This window comes from Cherax quadricarinatus, chromosome 54 (genome assembly GCF_038502225.1).
Source record: "Cherax quadricarinatus isolate ZL_2023a chromosome 54, ASM3850222v1, whole genome shotgun sequence".
Taxonomy (NCBI): Eukaryota; Metazoa; Arthropoda; class Malacostraca; order Decapoda; family Parastacidae; genus Cherax; species Cherax quadricarinatus.
In genome coordinates, this window is record NC_091345.1 from 10,777,884 (window position 1) to 10,798,055 (window position 20,172).

The window sequence follows — 20,172 nt, forward strand, 5'->3', positions numbered from 1 at the left end:
ATAAGTACATGAGCGGGAAGGGTTGGATTTGAGTGGGACTTTCACATCAGAGCTTATTTCTTGGGTAGCATTGAAAATTGGGTTGGGTAAATGTTTTGTTAGTGGGATGAATTGTAAAGGACCTGCCTAGTATGGGCCAGCAGGCCTCCTGCAGTGTTCCTCCTTTCTTATGTTCTTATGTTCTTATGTTCTGTCTCCCTATCCCCACACACCCTACATACGTCCTCCACCATCAATCCTCTCTCCCGAAGCACCACACCAGACGGCAATATTCCATGAAGGAAACGAAACATTACCTCTCTCACTCTTGGTCTGATATGCACCAACTGCAACCTTACCCAAATGTCTCCATGCATACATTGGGTATATGCCCTCAACATTTGCAATCACCCTCACCCCTATAGCACGCTCCAGAACACCTACCCGTATCCTAGACGGATCTCTAACATACAATAAAGCTCGCAGCACATCCTCACACTCTCTCAACTCTGATCCCACCCACCACCTTCGTGCCTCCTCATATAATGCTTGCACACCCTTCCCCACACGACCTTCCACTCGGAGAAACCCCCTCTTCAAATATATACACTTAACCCTTAATCTTATATCTATTAAACCCAATCCACCTTTGTCGACCGGTAGCATAACAACACTTCTACCCAACCAATCACACCCAGAACCCCATATATATCGAAAAACCTTTTTTAGCATTCTAGTTATATCCGGTCCTGCCAATGGATATACTGCTGCCACATGCCAGACCATACTATATAACATCACATTCACCACTATTACACGTTGATGTATCGTCAAATGCAAGGGTCTCAAAACATTTAACCTACCCACCAACCTATCCACTGCCCTCCCAGAATTAAGCATCCGTGCCTCCCCGGCATTCCCCATATAAATTATCCCACACACCTTTAGTCTATCCACCACACACCAACACACAGCTGTTTCCCATCGCGCCCTCCCCACCCAATTCCCTAAGACCAATAATTTCGATTTCTCCACATTTACTTTTAAACCTGTAACACCTTCAAAACCACCAATTACATCCTCCACCTCATGTAAACTTTCCTCCCTGCTCATTAGAATTGTTGTATCATCCACATACCCTATTATTCCCATCCCACCATTCTCCACACCACATACCACCCCTAAACATCGCCCCACTGCCCTATAAAAAGGGTCCCGTATACAAGCAAACAACAGTTGAGACAGAGGACAACCCTGCCTTATGCCTCTACCCATTGAAACCCACTCGCCCAATTTCCCATTCACCTGCACACGTACACCTACCCTATTATACAAAGTCACAATCCAACGTACCATCTCTTCCCCAAAACCCTGCCTCCGTAAGATATGCCACAGTGCCTTTCGTTCTATGCAATCGTACGCAGCCTGCCAATCCAATGCTAAGACACCTCCCCCCCTTTTATTCTCCCCCTCCATACTTTCCACAAAATCTTTTATTATTCCATGTCCCTCATACATCATCCTTCCAGGCACCCCATACTGACCTCTCGCAACAACTCTATCTATCACGCACTTCAGCCTGTTCCCCAAGATTTTTGCGAATATCTTATAATCAGCACATAACAACAACAACGCCCTGTAGTTCTGCACTGTAGTAGGGCCTTCCCCTTTTGGAATCAATACTACTACTGCAGTACGCTGCAACTCACCCATCCTCCCCTCATTTTCCATCACATTCATCAGGTTCACTAAAAAATCCTTCAACACACTCCAATGCTTCACATAGAATTCACAAGGTAACCCATCTATACCTGGCGCTTTACCTCTCGCCATATTCTCCAAAGCTCTCCATACCTCCCCCTCTTCAATATCCCCTCCCAATGCCATACGATCACTTCCACTCAGCACACAAGATACATTCTCTCCCAATCTCTCTAAATCCTCACCGTTCACTCCTACACTCCGCAAATATTTTCCAAACCAACTATCCATAAAACCACTCATACCCTCAGTAGTTCGCAACTCCTGACCCTTCGTATACCCACCTAAGTTCTCGTGTACTACCAGCTTATCAATTTCCATTGCCAACCTGCGTCTCCGCTGACCCCGTAACACACAGGCTGACGGCCTGTCACCCCAAATCGCCTCCTCTAACCCACCTTGCACCCTCGCCGCATCAAATCTCTCATTGTGCATATCTCTTATCTGCCACTTTAATGCTTCAATTTCCTCCATTGGATACACACCTGTCACAGCACCCCTCTGATAACAACCCTGCAACCGCCCCTCTAAATACTGTTGAAGCCCATATGTCATCCATGCCTCATTCTTTCCCCTTCGCACATAATATTGCCTGATCCTCGTCTTCGCAACCCCATCCCACCACCCCAATAAATCGCTTGCACTCTTACCCCCACCCCATAAGTCCTCCCACAAACTTTCAAAATCCCCTCCCTCCACCCCCTCACCCAGTAGTCGTGCATTCAGCTTCCAGTACCCCAAATATCTCTTAGGCAAACCGTCCCAATTTAAATCAGCATAAACCACCCTATGATCTGAATAAACGACATTCACCGTCTGCATCCGCGTCACCCTCACTCCCCTTGTCACATACAACCTATCTAATCGTGCAGCATATCCCTTTCTATGAAATGTGTGCTCTATCTCGCAATCCCCTCCATCAACTATATCCCTCAATCCCACACCTCTCAATAGATCCCCTAAACCTGCCAAAAAACACCCTGCCCCTCTCGGTTCCACATCCTTCCTGCGCACCACACAGTTCCAGTCGCCACCAACTATTGTCACTGACGGTAATGACCGCAAATAATATACCAATACGTTATTCACAAATTCATTCTTTACCCTTACATCATTCTCAGCCGGCACATACACACAAACGACTGCCATCCGCTCACCTCTCCACCACCCATCTATTCTTAACACACGACCCCCCCCCTTCACTCCTAAGAACAACAAACGGGCTCGTCTCTCGGATCAGGATTCCCACCCCTCCCTTCATTCGTTCCGAATACATCACAAACACACTGTACCCATCCACCTCCAATTCCTTTCCCAGCTTGAAATTATGTTCCTGCACAAAAACAATGTCTATAGCATAACGTCTTAAAAATCCCTTTACCCACAGACGCTTCTCACTCGCACACAATCCATTAATATTCACTGTCATGCACCTGAAACCTACTTATGTGATTTCACCCTCTGCCCCTTTTCACCTTTCACTGACACGCTTTCAGTGTGTCTACTTCGTCCACTTTTCTCTCCACTGCCCACTGGTGGCTTCCCCTGATCCAACACCGGACCAGGTGTACCTTTAGTGCTCCCACGCACCACATCAACCCACGGCTTTTTCCCCGGTCTCTGTGCCGGGGTCAACACATCATCCGAGTCGGAATATGTCGCCGCCCTCTTACGGTTGACACACACTGCATCCATTTCTAACTCACTGGATGCCTCCCTGTGAATCTCAGCATTCACCTCAATCACTTCCACCACTCCTGGCGAGTCATCTGCCATGTTCGCCAATCTTCCAAGTTGCTCATCTTCAATCTGAACAGTACTCCTCACCATACTCAAGTTATCCTCAGAAACCTGCTTCTCAAAGGATTTTTCCTGCACGTTCACCAGTAGACCTCCCTCTACCCGCACGTCACCAATCTGCACAGTCTTCCCGTTCTCCAAGGCAGATGCCTCACTTCCCACTAACTGTGACAGTGATGGGCTGGTACCCACCAGTGGCAGCTCACGCTCCACTTCCTCACTCCAGGAAGTGCCACTTCTATGTACAGGCGACTCATCAGCATGACCCACCTCTGGTTCTGTCTCTTTCGCCATCTCACTACCTAGGTCCTTTCTCCGCTGCCATCTCCCACACTGGGCCGCCATATGGTCATATGCACCACATAACCTACACGTCTTCTGCTGCCCAGCGTAGTACACCATTACCTGTGTCCTAAATGCGTCCAGGATGATGTAAGACGGGATGGCATGCCTCAACGCCATCTTGATCGTGAACGTACCATCCGGCAAGCCGGCATACGCCCCATCCGTCCATTTACCAGCCATAGCCAGGTGTACAGGTCCATACTGTTCAAATACATACCGCAGATCAGTCTCGTCCGCCTCAAATGGCACATTTCGGACTTTCACCCATGTGTAATGCTTAGACACATCGATTAATCGAACACGTATCGCTGAATTAACGTCCACACTCCTGTCCTGGTACTTGTCAACCAGCTGTTCATACACTCCAGCTGATCTCAGCTTGACGAAAATACGATAGGAACCATTTAGTGCCACACCATACAGTTCTTGATTCGCAACACCATAGGTGTCACGGATAATTTGCGGTAAAAGCACTTGTGCAGACTGAGGTGTTATCGCACCACGCAACAATTCAATGCACACCGTGTGCATACGCCTTCTCACAGACTGCGCCATGTTGTGAAAATATAAGTCTCCTCCAATGGCCAGCAGAGGGCAGTAGTCACACGTCCGCACTCTGCTCAGGTCAAGCGGCGAAATGTAGGGGCGCCATTGGTACACTAAGGGAAAACACCATAAGTGTCCGGGGCCCAAAGCTGTTTAACAGCCTCCCATCAAGCATTAGGGGAATTGCCAATAAACCCCTGCCTGCCTTCAAGAGAGAGCTGGACAGATACCTAAAGTCAGTGCCGGATCAGCCGGGCTGTGGCTCGTACGTTGGACTGCGTGCGGCCAGCAGTAACAGCCTAGTTGATCAGGCCCTGATCCATCGGGAGGCCTGGTCATGGACCGGGCCGCGGGGGCGTTGATCCCCGGAATAACCTCCAGGTAACCCCTCTGCACGATTCTCTACACTTACACTCCCATTGTTTTCCCTAAAGATGGTTTGAACTTGAGCCGAAAACTTGGATCTCAGCCTTTTATTTTTTATATAGTAATGAACCATTATTATTATTATTATTATTATTATTATTATTATTATTATTATTATTATTATTATTATTATTATTAAAATTGGGAAAGAAAAGCTATGGAGTGTTATGACGTAAAATATTAGGAAGCACATGTGGGACGAAGGGAGGAGGTAAACCATTTTAGTCTTCGGGAAAAGTAATGAAAAGGTTGGAAGAGAGGGGAAAGGGGGTGATAAGTCGTATCAGTCTAAAATAATTAATAAAACAATTGAAAAATTGAATACCTGACTTTGTATTTAATGCCAGTAGTTATATAAATGAGTGAAATCCAGTTATGCTTAGTGTTCCTAGCAAGTCCCGAGGTATAGCAAGCTAACTGTATTGAACACAATATATCACGAAGAAATTTTTGTATATACACAGCGGTGGTTATGTATATACTCAGGTATTTATGCATTATGTATATACAGGTGTTATAAGAGTTAAATTCCTCAGTTCAAGGAGCGTCTTGATGCCGGTGAAGGGCTTTTGATACGAGGAATTGAAGCTTGCTCTTTCTCTTCAGACCACGTTGCCTCTAATTTCCAAGGCACTATATGACCACGGGTTTAGCTCTTTTCTATTAATATACTGATAATCTTCGACCGCCGCTGGGTGGTGATTGAGAAAGATTGGTTTCTAAGCTAAAGTTTTCTTAATAAAAATGTCTGGGGTAGTGTCATAGCTCGTAGGTATTATAACCTTTTCTCCACAGCAGTAAATAAGAACATAGCACAAGAATGAAAGAACACCGCAGCTGGCCTATTGGTCTATGCTAGGCCAATAGGCCACACGACCTCATATACTGGTCCGACCTATATTTAAAGCTACCCTAAGTTCTTGCCGGAATGAAATGTAAAGAAATGTGGCTAGATAAGAAACTGGGAGGAGAGTAGATAGAGAAGGGAGAGTAATGAGTATTGGCAGAGAATAAGAGGTTTCATCGATCTTTCTGTAGTAATTCCATATCGTCACAACGACTAGCATATTGACGCGAAGTAAGAATGGCGTAGACTCTGTACGTAGAAAGGTGGTGGGGGGGGGGGGGGAGGCAAAAAAAAAAAAAGTGGAGGGGGATGTGGAGTGGTTTTGCGGGGTTGTGATTGGGGTAATGGTGGTAGGGGGTGTAGCAGTTTCCCCGGCGTGTTCTACAAGTGTGTTAGTGTTACACTTGCTTTTGTGTGGTGAGTCCCTCCTCCTCACCAATGTGTTCACGTATTCTCTCTTTGATTCAGTATCCGCTACGAAACGCTCACATGTGCATCAATGAATTATTTCGCTCTATTCACTAGTGGGAGTGCTCATTTTTCCAACGTCTCAGTGTCTCCTCATTTGCTACAAATATTTAATTTGTTACCAATTTATGGTTTGTGAGTACTTGTTTAGGCACTCCCGATGTGTGTCCTGACCCCAGACTCATCCAGTGATAGGGTAACATTCATGGTTTGAACACGCACGAGCGCTCATTCACGCGGTCAACGACAAACTCACGCTCTCACTGCCGCCGCTTTGCTGTCTGACTCAGTCATTGCCTAGTTCGTGTGCTAGTGAGCCGCGTTCTTTGTGTGATCTGTGAGTTGACTCGGTCACTGCCTCTAGTGTGCGAGTCTCTCTTGCTGTGTGGTTCATGAAAAAGGTGCTCAGATTCACCTTCCGGAACTGTCGACAGTGAACACAATGGTCCTTATTACGTCATCGTTGAGGAACATGAGGCCGTTAGGGTTAGAGCCACTGAAGAACTTATCACATCTTTGGCAATTTGCACCATCCGTAAAAGACCACAACTGCAAAAAATGAACTGCAATTTAAATTAATTGAATGTGAGACTAAAACCATCCAGGAAGGCACTGCAGTCTTATAGGACTGAAACTAAGTATTTTAAAAACTTTACACTCGACAGGATTGCTGAACTTTTCTTTGCCTCGTGAATATGTAAGATGGCACGTAAATCCTATAGTCTTTTGATTTAATTCACTGTACACGTTCTGTTTGTCTTAATAGTCATTTTCCCTGTAATCTTTTTTTGAGGTCTGGTATGTGATCTGGTCTCGGAGGTGATGAGGCTGGAACCATTAACAGATTTGGTACATGATATAAGGAATTAGACCAAGGTTGATTACCCCACCCATCTCAGTTCTTAGGCGGATTTAGTGCTTTCCCATGAATAATAATGTAAGAGAATTGGTAATTTTTTTTAAGCCTCGCAGCCCGGCCTGAGGCCAGGCTCTCTTGATTGCCTGCTCAACCAGGATATAGAAGCCAGCGGTCAGCTGGCCCACATAGCCGTCACAGCCTGGCTGATCAGACACTTAACTGAAGTGGTCCAGTTTTCGCTTGTTTTAATTATCGTGTGGCTTCGTTTGTCGCTTGCCAGTGTTAGTTACACGTGTTTGGAGGTTATAACATGAAAAAATTGTATGATTCAGTGACTATACATTTGATTGTGCCTAAATATTTATTGCCAGTTCTTCACTCTGGAAAATAAGTTAATTTGAGTGTGTCGGCTTTATCAGTGGTGGAATGTGTTTTCAGTAGAGTAATATAGAATGTGTAATAAGTAGTGGTGTAAAAGTGGGGAGTAGTAGTGGGAAGTGGAGTGTGCAATGCTGAGAGAGTCTGGGTGTAAAATATTGAGGGTGAAGAATGCGCGGACAGGTGGTGGGGTTGCCATTTAACATCCAGCCCGTTACATTATTATTATTATTATAATCAAGGGGGAAGCGCTAAACCCGGAGGATTATACAGCGCCTGGGGGGGAGTGTGGAAGGCATTCAGGCTTAATTCAGGGAACTGGAGCACAGATCCAATTCCCTAAATCAAGAGCCCCTCACCAACATCAAGGAACCTTCCTTGAGGGGCCAGCCCGTTACAGTCCAGTCAATGTAACAGGAAAATGAATCAACCTACAATTTCAAGAATTTATTTTACTATGTTACAGTGAACGTTACATTCAAAGTGGAGACAATGAGTTAGTGCAACGTAAGGGAAATGAACCTTAACGGTACACTGTGTATATATTTATTGTTTTTATAACATTCATTTTTTTAACATGAATTTTAGTGCAAATTCTTGTGAAGTCCCACACAATAAAATGCATTTGTGCAATCAGGATTCAATTTTCTTATGTATTTTAAATCTAAAACACTGCGATTAATTTGTGTGGGGGAAATATTCATGCTTGACACTATGCATGTGGTGTACACTAAAATTATTGAATTATGAACATAACCAGCATGGTGGCATATATTTTGAAGATGTTAACATCAGCAGCAAACAAGTGATAACTTTGTTATAGAAGACTACTCTAAAAAAAAAAAAAACAATCCTTTTTACGGCACATGACATTTCACAAGGCAACGGCGAGTTAACACAACTAACTACCCAGCACTCAATACATTGTATTGAGCAATTCAAACCAAATTTTTTGTAGGTTCATCGTTACATATACACGGTTTAGAATTGCATCTGATACCCATTAGAGCTTCTGGAGCTGGTAGTAAATCAGTAGTTCAAGTCGACCATTGACCAATATCCATCTTTAAGATTCTGAATCGAAGATCATGCCCGTTCACTGATAAGCTTGGAAATAAACACTGGCGCTATGATATTCGTGCTGCTGCTGCTGCACAGCTATCACTGCTGGTCGCGACCAATAGTATGAACCTGTACAGAAGAGGTCATTCATTCATTCATTAGAGGTTCGCCGGTACTTCCGGCCCGGGTCTTCTCCATATGATGACCCGGCTAACAGAAGAGGTGCTTGCAGAAACTCTCATTTGGGGTATCATTGTATAGGAAGATAAGCTCCTCTCCAATTGAAGTGATCTCATCCGTGGTAGCTACTCGGCGAAACACTTGCCTGCTTCCTGAAATGAGTATTTTTTTTTCATCTTCATCAAAGCAACTTCTTAATTAATGCCAAATAGACGTGACATTGTCACAGCCCGAGTGCATGCATAGTGTAGCAAGTTGCAGTCTCTGGATCCAAAGCACATTTCAGCTAATGAATGTTCAGAGTTTTCTGATTATTATTATTATTATAATCAAGGGGGAAGCGCTAAACCCGTAGGATTATACAGCGCCCAGGGGAGGGGGGATGTGGAAGGCATTCAGGCTTAATTCGGGGAACTGGAGCACAGATCCAATTCCTTAAATCAAGAGCCCCTCACCAACATCAAGGAACCTTCCATGAGGGGAGAGTTTTCTGAGATCAGTGTATCCTCGCACACGACGGATGTGGCACAGGTGAAAGCAGATTTTACTTATCATTTTCTGGGCAGTCAACAAATCTGCATTACTTCTGCATGAACAGTCTTGCAGCGTCTCACCAAGTATGATATTGAACTTAGGTTTGCTAGTACTGTTGGCCAAGAAATGTTCCTTCTTCATTTTGATGGTCACCCACCACACAAAGTTCGCTTGGAAACTGGTAGTACCTCTTACATTCATCTTGGATAGACCAGTTAGGATACTAGATATTCATCAGTAGCAGTTATGTAATATATACAAGTCCCTAATGACCTTCGTGCAGTCAGTAGGCTTTATATCGAACAGAGCAACTAACTCTACTAATTAGTTTAAATACGTGAGTTGATTATACTCAGAATATTGCAGTTCAGAGGCCTTGTCTGTACTAATTAGTTTAAATATTCGAATTGGTTGCACCCAGGATATTGTTCAGAGTCGGTGTCTGGATGGTCATGATGAATGGCCTATTGTTATTCAAGCCTCCTTACCGGTAACCTCAAGGGAGGTTCCTTGACGCTGGTGAGGGGCTCTTGATCTAGGGAATTGGATCTGTGATTAGGTTCTCTGAATTGAGCCTGAGTACCTTCCATCCCCTCACATGCGCTGTATAACCTACGGGTTTAGAGCTCTCCCTTGATTATAATAATTATACTAATAATCAAGCCTCCTTAATATGTCTAACTTGTATGCTTCGACTGCTCGCTTGGGCCTCAATCTTTGCCTTTTTGTTTACTCGTTTTTTAAAGACGAAGAGCTCAGTTTCTCTGAGGAGGAGGCGGGGGGGGGGCACCTTGTTACCAGTGAAAAGCTGCTTATACGAGGCATTGAATTCTCCCTTTCCTTCTTTGGATCAGATCTGATTCCTTTCCACTCCTCTGGAGTTATATAACCCAGCTACTGGTTTAGGACTGCTCGAATATGATCTATAACTTTCTCTACTTGGGACGTAAATTGTTTTTGTGTGGTGTATTGTCAGGCTTGGCTGGTGTTTTATACGTGGGTGCGCGTGCATGTACTGTGTGGTAACCACTGTTTGCCCGCTGTGAATGACCTATCCATCTTTGTGTGCATGGAATTACCCAGCTGTAATTACCTATTTGAGTTTGCGGGAAAACGGGTTGAGCTCTAACTTTTGATTCTATTTTCAACTTTCAGTTGCCTGTGCGCACGTTCTCATGCATACCTGTATGTTTATTGAGCTGTGTATGTACGCGCGTGCCTGTGTGTACGCGCATACCTGTGTGCGTAAACGTGTGCCTGTGTGTGTGCTCTCGCGAGTACCTGTTCATGTGTTAACCCTGCCCAATTCTACTGGAGCAGCGTGGATGAGAAAATGTACTTGCCTCACACTCTCGAGGTGGTGGGCTGAACATGCACCAACCCGAGGCCCTGCAGTGTATAGGGTGGCTCGCCTGTTGCATGTTCCTGTCATGGAGGGAGAGCCAGAGTTGCCTGGTGTTGTCCACACCACTGAGGTGCACCACCCACACCAAGGGTAAGTCACATTCTTACTCTATAGAAAAAATCCCCTCGAGGGAAAGGGTCGGGGGTGCCTTGACACCGACGAAGGGCTCTTTGATCTAAGGAATTGTAGCTACCCGTCCCTTTTACAGAATCATACCTCCCGTTCCCCAGGTGCTTTATGACTCACTGGGTAAATAATAATAATCTAGAAGGGCCAACATCAAGGTCACAAACAAGAGGAGCGCCAAGCATGAAGGAGAGGTTGAGCGTGGAATAAAAGAAAAAAAAAATTGAACAGTTTTCGGGCATATTTGAAATTTTCGCTACAATATTCATACAAGAGAAACGATGTTATAATTTTAAATAAAAATTGCTCTAGTAAGTGAATTGTGGGAAATACTGAACAAAATTTTACAAGCCACATTTTTTACTGTCTTAGCAACTGAAAGATTGACTTAGAAGATGGACTGAATAATCTGTGTTTTTCAAACTCGGAAATCCTCTTCAAGGTTGTATCCCAAATTCCTTCGAGAGGTACTGGAGCTATCCACGTTTTCCTTTGATCTAATGGTATCTCCCATTCCATACGCTCTGCAGTCCTTCCAGGATTAGCGCTTCCCATAAATGCCAAGCATATTAGTCCAAAATGTACGGATCCTCGGTACTGTGTTTGATTTGCGTCCATGTGCGAGTTACCTGTTATTGATGGGTGTTGCGTCCATGAGTTACCTGTTACTGATGGGTGTTGCGTCCATGAGTTACCTGTTACTGATGGGTGTTGCGTCCGTGAGTTACCTGTTTATTCATGAGTGTTGATGACTGGTTTCCTTTAATACTGATAAAAAATAATAGCAAGAGTCTATTACATCCATTGAGCTGTGTGGATCATACGGGTTTAGCCCCTTTAATAATAATAATAATATAGCTTGACTAAGAACGAGCGTCTCCGACGCTGGTGGGATATTTACCCTCTTGTCTAAATTTGCTGACATACCAATGACTTGGAATAAAATACGGACATGGGTTGTGGAATGTGGAGAAAGTGACTCTGAATTGTTTGACTTGCTGTGTGATTATGATTTCTGTACCGTGGTGGTGAATTTGTGACGACTTCAACAAGTTGATATTGATAGTTTAAATTTGATAATGTTTAAGCGCTGAATAATTATGAATAGAAAAATAATAAGCTATAACTCGTGAGGAAATGAAAATACATAATTCTTGGATCAAACTTTTTTTTTTCCTCCCTGTCCTCCAGAAGAAATGGCTTAGGCCTTCCCTTTGGATCGAGCCTGAATGCTTCACGTTCTCCTCCAGGCGCTGTATGCCTACTATGGGTGTATCTCTTCACCATGAGTAGCGCGTCTTTCCTCAATTGCTGCTCCTCAAGGGAGGTTCCTTGACGATGGTGAGGGGCTCTTGTTCTTGGGAATTGGATCTGGGCTCCAGTTCTTGAATTGAGCGTAAATACCTTCCATTCCCCCCCCTGGGTGCTGTATAAACCCTACAGGTTTAGCGCTCCCCCGTTATTATAATGATCCTTTATTGCGGGACGGAGGATCGAGCCTCCTGGTGATGTGGGACAACAAAGATTTGGAACTTCACATAAAAAGTAGATATGAAAAGTAGCGATATCTCCAGATACTTGAATCTACCCGGGTAGGGGTATCAGCCGATACTTTATTTTACCTCAGCCATTCCTCTGTACTCGCCCTTCAGGGAAGGTTCCTTGATGTTGGTGAGGGGCTCTTGATTTAGGGAATTGGATCTGTGCTCCAGTTCCCCGAATTAAGCCTGAATGCCTTCCACATCCCCCCCCCCCAGGCGCTGTATAATCCTACTGGTTTAGCGCTTCCCCCTTGATTATAATAATAATAATCCTCTGTACTCGTCCTTTTTCCCCTTCCACTCTTCCCTTTATCTCTTCCCTCCAATCGGTGGGGAAAGTGGGTGTGGGGGAGGGATCATTCACCTACTCGTCCCACAAGAATGTATTGATTTCGAGTCACGCAGTAATAATTTAAAGTTTGACCTCCTTGCTCTACATGTATACACGCACGCGCGTGTATATACTCGCCTAATTCTGGTTACAGGGGTCGATTCGTAGCTCTTGGCCCCGCCTCTTCACTGGTAGCTACTAGGTCCACACTCCCTGCTCCATGAGTTTTATCATACCCCATCTTAAGGTTATGTATAGATCCTGCCTCCACTACATCAGATTGTTCCACTTCATGACAACTTTATGACTAAAGAAATACTTCCTAACATCCCTGTGACTCGTCTGAGTCACAGGTGTGTGTGTGTGTAATTTCGGAAGTCTTGCTAATTTTTTACAAAATTATATAAACATACACAAGTTTGTACTCTGATAAGCAGGTGTTCTGTCGCTACCGTGGTGTGTGCCTTGATGCCACTGAAGGGCTCTGCTTCCAAGGAATTGGAGCTTCTTGGATCAAACATGATCGTTTCTCATTTCCATGCCCACGACGGATTTATATTACCAATGATAATTTCTCTTGGTGTGGTGTACTGGTTTACTTGGTGACGCCACTGGTGTGGTGTTACCGGTTTACCTGGTGGTGCCACTGGTGTGGTGTACCGGTTTACCTGGTGGCGCCACTGGAGCGGTGTACCGGTTTACCTGGTGACGCCACTGGTGTGGGCAACATCCGCCTCATCAGGAAGCATTGTGTGGTGACCTTGAACACTGTGGTAGTCCCTAGTGGTGCTGTCATTTATATAGTCATTGGGAACTTCCTGGCTTGATCTAAGGTAGAGGAGGATAGCTCTAATTATCTGAATCAAGAGCCCTTCACTAGCTTAAAGCACCCTCCCATCCTTTGAGGATCCCTTGTGAATGTGTCTTGCTACTAGATACTTTCCTTCTCGTGTAACCTGTCCAACACCTAAGAGCCTGGCATTTCTTTCGGCATAAATGGTAGGGCTATATCCCCTTTTCGTCTAAATTTGGTGACACGTATGGCCCGTGACAATAAATTATGGATTTGCATTATGAAATGTGAAAAATTAATTTAATATAGTTTTGCATGTTGTGATTATTTGGGCAATATGTCAGCGACAGCGGATTTGTGACGACAGTGGCACATTGACTGTGATGTGTACATTTAATAATGTTACGAGCAGTATATGTTTAAAACACTGAATAACCCATCGGTTCTGGTGCTTTGTAAATAAGCAAAAAGCGATGCCCGTCCTCCACTGTCAAGAGCGAGCGTGTAGGTTAAGTAAGGTTTGTCAGGAAACAGGACACATGTTTACTGATGCTGGTCTTAATCATCTGATGACCCACAGCCAGAGCTTTTGATCTGACCAAGGCTTTCAGCTGGCTTACCGGTCCACCCCTTTAAAAGTCCTGGTTATTATAACTTTTTTCTAGTGAGCGTGTAATTCCCCCCAAAAAGTTTAGTAAATTGATAAGGCAACAACGCCCCTTTAGAAGTACGTACTTGTATTATATAATTTTGGTTGAAGCTTTGATTATGAAAAATTAACGTTATAATGTAACACTTTGCTAAATTAACATTTGGAGGACAGGTTGTGATTAGACAAGAGGAAACAAACAACTTACATGCACACCTCCATTGCAGTTTCCTGTTATTTCGGTTACATCATCTGTGAACTAGTGTGAGATCATAGGAACTCTTGATGGGGAAAAAGGGTTGTTATAGGGACTGGAATTTATCAAAATTGGTTATTGTGAATTGGAATACGCTAACAAGGGCGGTTATAGTGACGCCAAAAGAGGGTTAGAAAAAAATCCTCTTAGTGAAATCGGTTATCCCTCCCAAAACCTGGTATTACTCATTTGTTGTGAGTACTGTATCAGGGAAGGCTTGGGGCGAGGGAAGCTTCATCTACCTCTCCAGCGATTTAGTGGTGGTAGTGACCTGATAAGGCAGCACTGCGTGTTCTCCACGCACTATACGTGTCTGGTTGGGACACGCACGTGGCTGGCTGCCTTTTCTTCCAGCATGGGAAATACACCATGCCGCACCATCAAGACTGTCGCCATGCGCAGGTCAGATGCAGTGTAAGTAACTCGTGGCAGTGGTGAGTGTGTGCTTCCTTACGAATATAACTTAAGCAGTTCATATATCATAGTTTCTATTCCAGTAATATTGTATTTCCTTTTTAAAATTTTAGGACTGGGATGCATTTAGGGACCCCTGGGAAATTTTTGTCTTTGATGATGACATGTAGTAAAGAGGTTTTAAATGATGCTGGTAATTTAAAATTTGTGATAATAGTTTATTATTTCTTGTGTGCCTTTTTTTGTGTAAATTTCTATGCATTATGAATGGTTATTGTGGAGATTTATTAGGCATCCCCTGAAAAAGTATAGGTATAGTTGTTGGAATTGTCATTTTCTTCCTTTAATGTTTCCATGTGATAACTTGAGAATACTTCATTCAGTTAACTTCAAACTCTGTATCTCAATTGGGCTGTTTAGCTGCCATTTTGCCAATTTTATAGACCAGTTGTAAAATTGGTTTGTGTATTAACTTTAGACTGCGACTATTGGCCATATTTAAACCTACTAATTTTCAAAATATTTGGGGCACTGGGATAGTGAACGTATATATACGTTTGGACCGTTTACAGGTTAAACCTACTCAACTTGTGTATTCTACTTGTAGGAAGACCAGTTTGTTAATTTTACATTAATAACTGTGTTAACTTGAGAATTTCCTTTTTGAATGGTTTAAAACATTCAATGCTGGTGTATCTTCGAGGAACTTTCTCATTTAATGACGTGACTGGATTTATTATTTTTCTTACAGAGTTTAACAAGGTTAGGGTAGGGGTTCCTAACTTTATTTACAAGCTAAGAGCTGTTACCTACATCAGCTCATTAGAAAGCCTTTTTATTGTTATGAAACATAGAAGTAAAGAACAGGATGAAGTTGGAGCCATCAAGTGTGTGTGTGTGTGTATATATATATATATATATTATATATACAGTGGACCCCCGCTTAACGATCACCTCCCAATGCGACCAATTATGTAAGTGTGTTTATGCAAGTGCGTTTGTACGTGTATGTTTGGGGGTCTGAAATGGACTAATCTACTTCACAATATTCCTTATGGGCACAAATTCGGTCAGTACTGGCACCTGAATGTACTTCTGGAATGAAAAAATATCGTTAACCGGGGGTCCACTGTATTTTTATTATTATTATCACACTGGCCGATTCCCACCAAGGCAGGGTGGCCCGAAAAAGAAAAACTTTCACCATCATTCACTCCATCACTGTCTTGCCAGAAGGGTGCTTTACACTACAGTTTTTAAACTGCAACATTAACACCCCTCCTTCAGAGTGCAGGCACTGTACTTCCCATCTCCAGGACTCAAGTCCGGCCTGCCGGTTTCCCTGAATCCCTTCATAAATGTTACTTTGCTCACACTCCAACAGCACGTCAAGTATTAAAAACCATTTGTCTCCATTCACTCCTATCAAACACGCTCACGCATGCCTGCTGGAAGTCCAAGCCCCTCGCACACAAAACCTCCTTTACCCCCTCCCTCCAACCTTTCCTAGGCCGACCCCTACCCCGCCTTCCTTCCACTACAGACTGATACACTCTTGAAGTCATTCTGTTTCGCTCCATTCTCTCTACATGTCCGAACCACCTCAACAACCGTTCCTCAGCCCTCTGGACAACAGTTTTGGTAATCCCGCACCTCCTCCTAACTTCCAAACTACGAATTCTCTGCATTATATTCACACCACACATTGCCCTCAGACATTACATCTCCACTGCCTCCAGCCTTCTCCTCGCTGCAACATTCATCACCCACGCTTCACACCCATATAAGAGCGTTGGTAAAACTATACTCTCATACATTCCCCTCTTTGCCTCCAAGGACAAAGTTCTTTGTCTCCACAGAGTCCTAAGTCCACCACTCACTCTTTTTCCCTCATCAGTTCTATGATTCACCTCATCTTTCATAGACCCATCCGCTGACACGTCCACTCCCAAATATCTGAATACGTTCACCTCCTCCATACTCTCTCCCTCCAATCTGATATCCAATCTGTCATCACCTAATCTTTTTGTTATCCTCATAACCTTACTCTTTCCTGTATTCACCTTTAATTTTCTTCTTTTGCACACCTACCAAATTCATCCACCAATCTCTGCAACTTCTCTTCAGAATCTCCCAAGAGCACAGTGTCATCAGCAAAGAGCAGCTGTGACAACTCCCACTTTGTGTGTGATTCTTTATCTTTTAACTCCACGCCTCTTGCCAAGACCCTCGCATTTACTTCTCTTACAACCCCATCTATAAATATATTAAACAACCACGGTGACATCACACATCCTTGTCTAAGGCCTACTTTTACTGGGAAAAAATTTCCCTCTTTCCTACATACTCTAACTTGAGCCTCACTATCCTCGTAAAAACTCTTCACTGCTTTCAGTAACCTACCTCCTACACCATACACTTGCAACATCTGCCACATTGCCCCCCTATCCACCCTGTCATACGCCTTTTCCAAATCCATAAATGCCACTGTATATATATATATATATATATGGAGTATCTGAGAGAGTTAGAGCTAAGGAAGGGGTAGCAATAATGTTGAAGGATCAGTTATGGAAGGAGAAAAGAGAATATGAATGTGTAAATTCAAGGATTATGTGGATTAAAGTAAAGGTTGGATGCGAAAAGTGGGTCATAATAAGCGTGTATGCACCTGGAGAAGACAGGAATGTAGAGGAGAGAGAGAGATTTTGGGAGATGTTAAGTGAATGTATAGGAACCTTTGAACCAAGTGATAGAGTAATTGTGGTAGGGGACCTGAATGCTGAGGTAGGAGAAACTTTTAGAGAGGGTGTGGTAGGGTAGTTTGGGGTGCCAGGTGTAAATGATAATGGGAGCCCTTTGATTGAACTTTGTATAGAAAGGGGTTTAGTTATAGATAATACATATTTTAAGAAAAAGAGGATAAATAATTATGCAAGATATGATGTAGGGCAAAATGACAGTAGTTTGTTGGATTATGTATTGGTAGATAAAAGACTGTTGAGTAGACTTCAGGATGTACATGTTTATAGAGGGACCACAGATATGTCAGATGACTTTTTAGTTGTAGCTACACTGAGAGTAAAAGGTAGATGGGATACAAGGAGAATAGAAGCATCAGGTAAGAGAGAGGTGAAGGTTTATAAACTAAGAGGAGGCAGTTAGGGTAAGATATAAACAACTATTGGAGGATAGATGGGCTAATGAGAGCATAGGCAATGGGGTCAAAGAGGTATGGGGTAGGTTTAAAAATGTAGTGTTAGTGTTCAGCAGAAGTTTGTGGCTACAGGAAAGTGGGTGCGGGAGGGAAGAGGAGCGATTGGTGGAATGATTGGAGAAAAAGTTAGCATATGAGAGGTTTTTACAAAGTAGAAGTGATGCAAGGAGGGAAGAGTATATGGAGAAAAAGAGGGAGGTTAAGAGTGGTGAAGCAATGTAAAAAGAGAGCAAATGAGAGAGTAGGTGAGATGTTATCAACAAATTTTGATTAACAAGTTAAGAAAGCCTAGAGAACAAATTGATTTGTCAGTTAAAAATAGGAGAGGAGAGTTATTAAACGGAGAGTTAGAGGTATTGGGAAGATGGAGGGAATATTTTGAGGAATTGTTGAATGTTTATGAAGATAGGGAAGCTGTGATTTTGTGTATAGGGCAAGGAGGAATAACATCTAGGAGTGAGGAAGAGCCAGTTGTGAGTGTGGGGGAAATTTGTGAGGCAATAGATAAAATGAGAGGGGGTAAGTCAGCTGGGATTGATGGGATAAAGATAGAAATGTTAAAAGCAGGTGGGGATATAGTTTTGGAGTGGTTGGTGCAATTATTTAATAAATGTATGGAAGAGGGTAAGGTACCTAGGGATTGGCAGAGAGCATGCATAGTTCCTTTGTATAAAGGCAAAGGGGACAAAAGAGAGTGCAAAAATTATAGGGGGATAAGTCTGTTGAGTATACCTGGCAAATTGTGTGGTAGTTATTATTGAAAGAATTAAGAGTAAGATGGAGAATAGGATAGCAGATGAACAAGGAGGCTTTAGGAAAGGTAGGGGGTGTGTGGACCAGGTGTTTACAGTGAAACATATAAAGGAACAGTATTTATATAAGGCTAAAGAGGTTTTTGTGGCATTTATGGATTTGGAAAAGGCGTATGACAGGGTGGCAATGTGGCAGATGTTGCAGATGTATGGTATAGGAGGTAGGTTACTGAAAGCAGTGAAGAGTTTTTACGGGGATAGTGAGGCTCAAGTTAGAGTATGTAGGAAAGAGGGAGATTATTCCCCAGTAAAAGTAGGCCTTAGACAAGGATGTGTGATGTCACCGTGGTTGTTCAATATATTTATAGATGGGGTTGTAAGAGAAGTAAATGCGAGGGTCTTGGCAAGAGGTGTGGAGTTAAAAGATAAAAAATCACACAAAGTGGGAGTTGTCACAGTTGCTCTTTGCTGATGACACTGTGCTCTTGGGTGATTCTGAAGAGAAGTTGCAGAGATTGGTGGATGAATTTGGTAGGGTATGTAAAAGAAGAAAATCGAAAGTGAATACAGGAAAGAGTAAGGTTATGAGGATAACAAAAATTTTAGGTGATGAAAGATTGGATATCAGATTGGAGGGAGAGAGTATGGAGGAGGTGAATGTATTCAGATATTTGGGCGTGGACGTGTCAGCGGATGGGTCTATGAAAGACGAGGTGAATCATATAATTGATGAGGGGAAAAGAGTGAACGGTGCACTTAGGAGTCTGTGGAGACAAAGAACTTTGTCCTTGGAAGCAAAGAGGGGAATGTATGAGAGCATAGTTTTACTAACGCTTCTGTATGGGTGCGAAACATGGGTGATGAATGTTGCAGCAAGGAGAAGGCTGCAGGCAGTGGAGATATCATGTCTGAGGGCAGTGTGTGGTGTGAATGTAATGCAGAGAATTTGTAGTTTGGAAGGCGGTGCAGGATTGCCAAAACTGTTGTCCAGAGGGCTGAGGAAGGGTTGTTGAGGTGGTTCAGACATGTAGAGAGAATGGAGCGAAACAGAATGACTTCAAGAGTGTATCAGTCTGTAGTGGAAGGAAGGCGGGGTAGGGGGTCGGCCTAGGAAAAGTTGGAGGGAGTGGGTAAAGGAGGTTTTGTGTGCGAGGGGCTTGGACTTCCAGTGGGCATGCGTGAGCGTGTTTGATAGGAGTGAATGGAGACAAATGGTTTTTAATACTTGACGTGCTGTTGGAGTGTGAGCATAGTAACATTTATGAAGGGGTTCAGGGAAACCAGCAGGCCGGACTTGAGTCCTGGAGATGGAAAGTACAGTGCCTGCACTCTGAAGGAGGGGTGTTAATGTTGCAGTTTAAAAACTGTAGTGTAAAGCACCCTTCTGGCAAGACAGTGATGGAGTGAATGATGGTGAAAGTTTTTCTTTTTCGGGCCACCCTTCCTTGGTGGGAATCGGCCAGTGATAATAAAATAAATAAATATATATATATATATATATAT

At 43.4% G+C, this 20,172-nt stretch overlaps 1 protein-coding gene across 3 annotated transcripts in view; it reads left to right on the forward strand.

Annotated features, from left to right (window-relative positions):
- Nucleotides 1–20,172, forward strand: part of Pgd (phosphogluconate dehydrogenase) — a 138,898-nt gene that overhangs the window by 44,177 nt on the left and 74,549 nt on the right. The window contains exon 1 of one of the 3 annotated variants that reach the window (XM_070096586.1): nt 14,282–14,700. The exons of the other annotated variants lie outside the window; for them this stretch is intronic. Within the exon in view, the coding sequence (XP_069952687.1) occupies nt 14,642–14,700 (59 nt within the window). The 5' untranslated portion in view covers nt 14,282–14,641. Of the gene's footprint in view, nt 1–14,281; nt 14,701–20,172 lie in introns of those variants that run through there. 3 annotated transcript variants of the gene reach the window in all.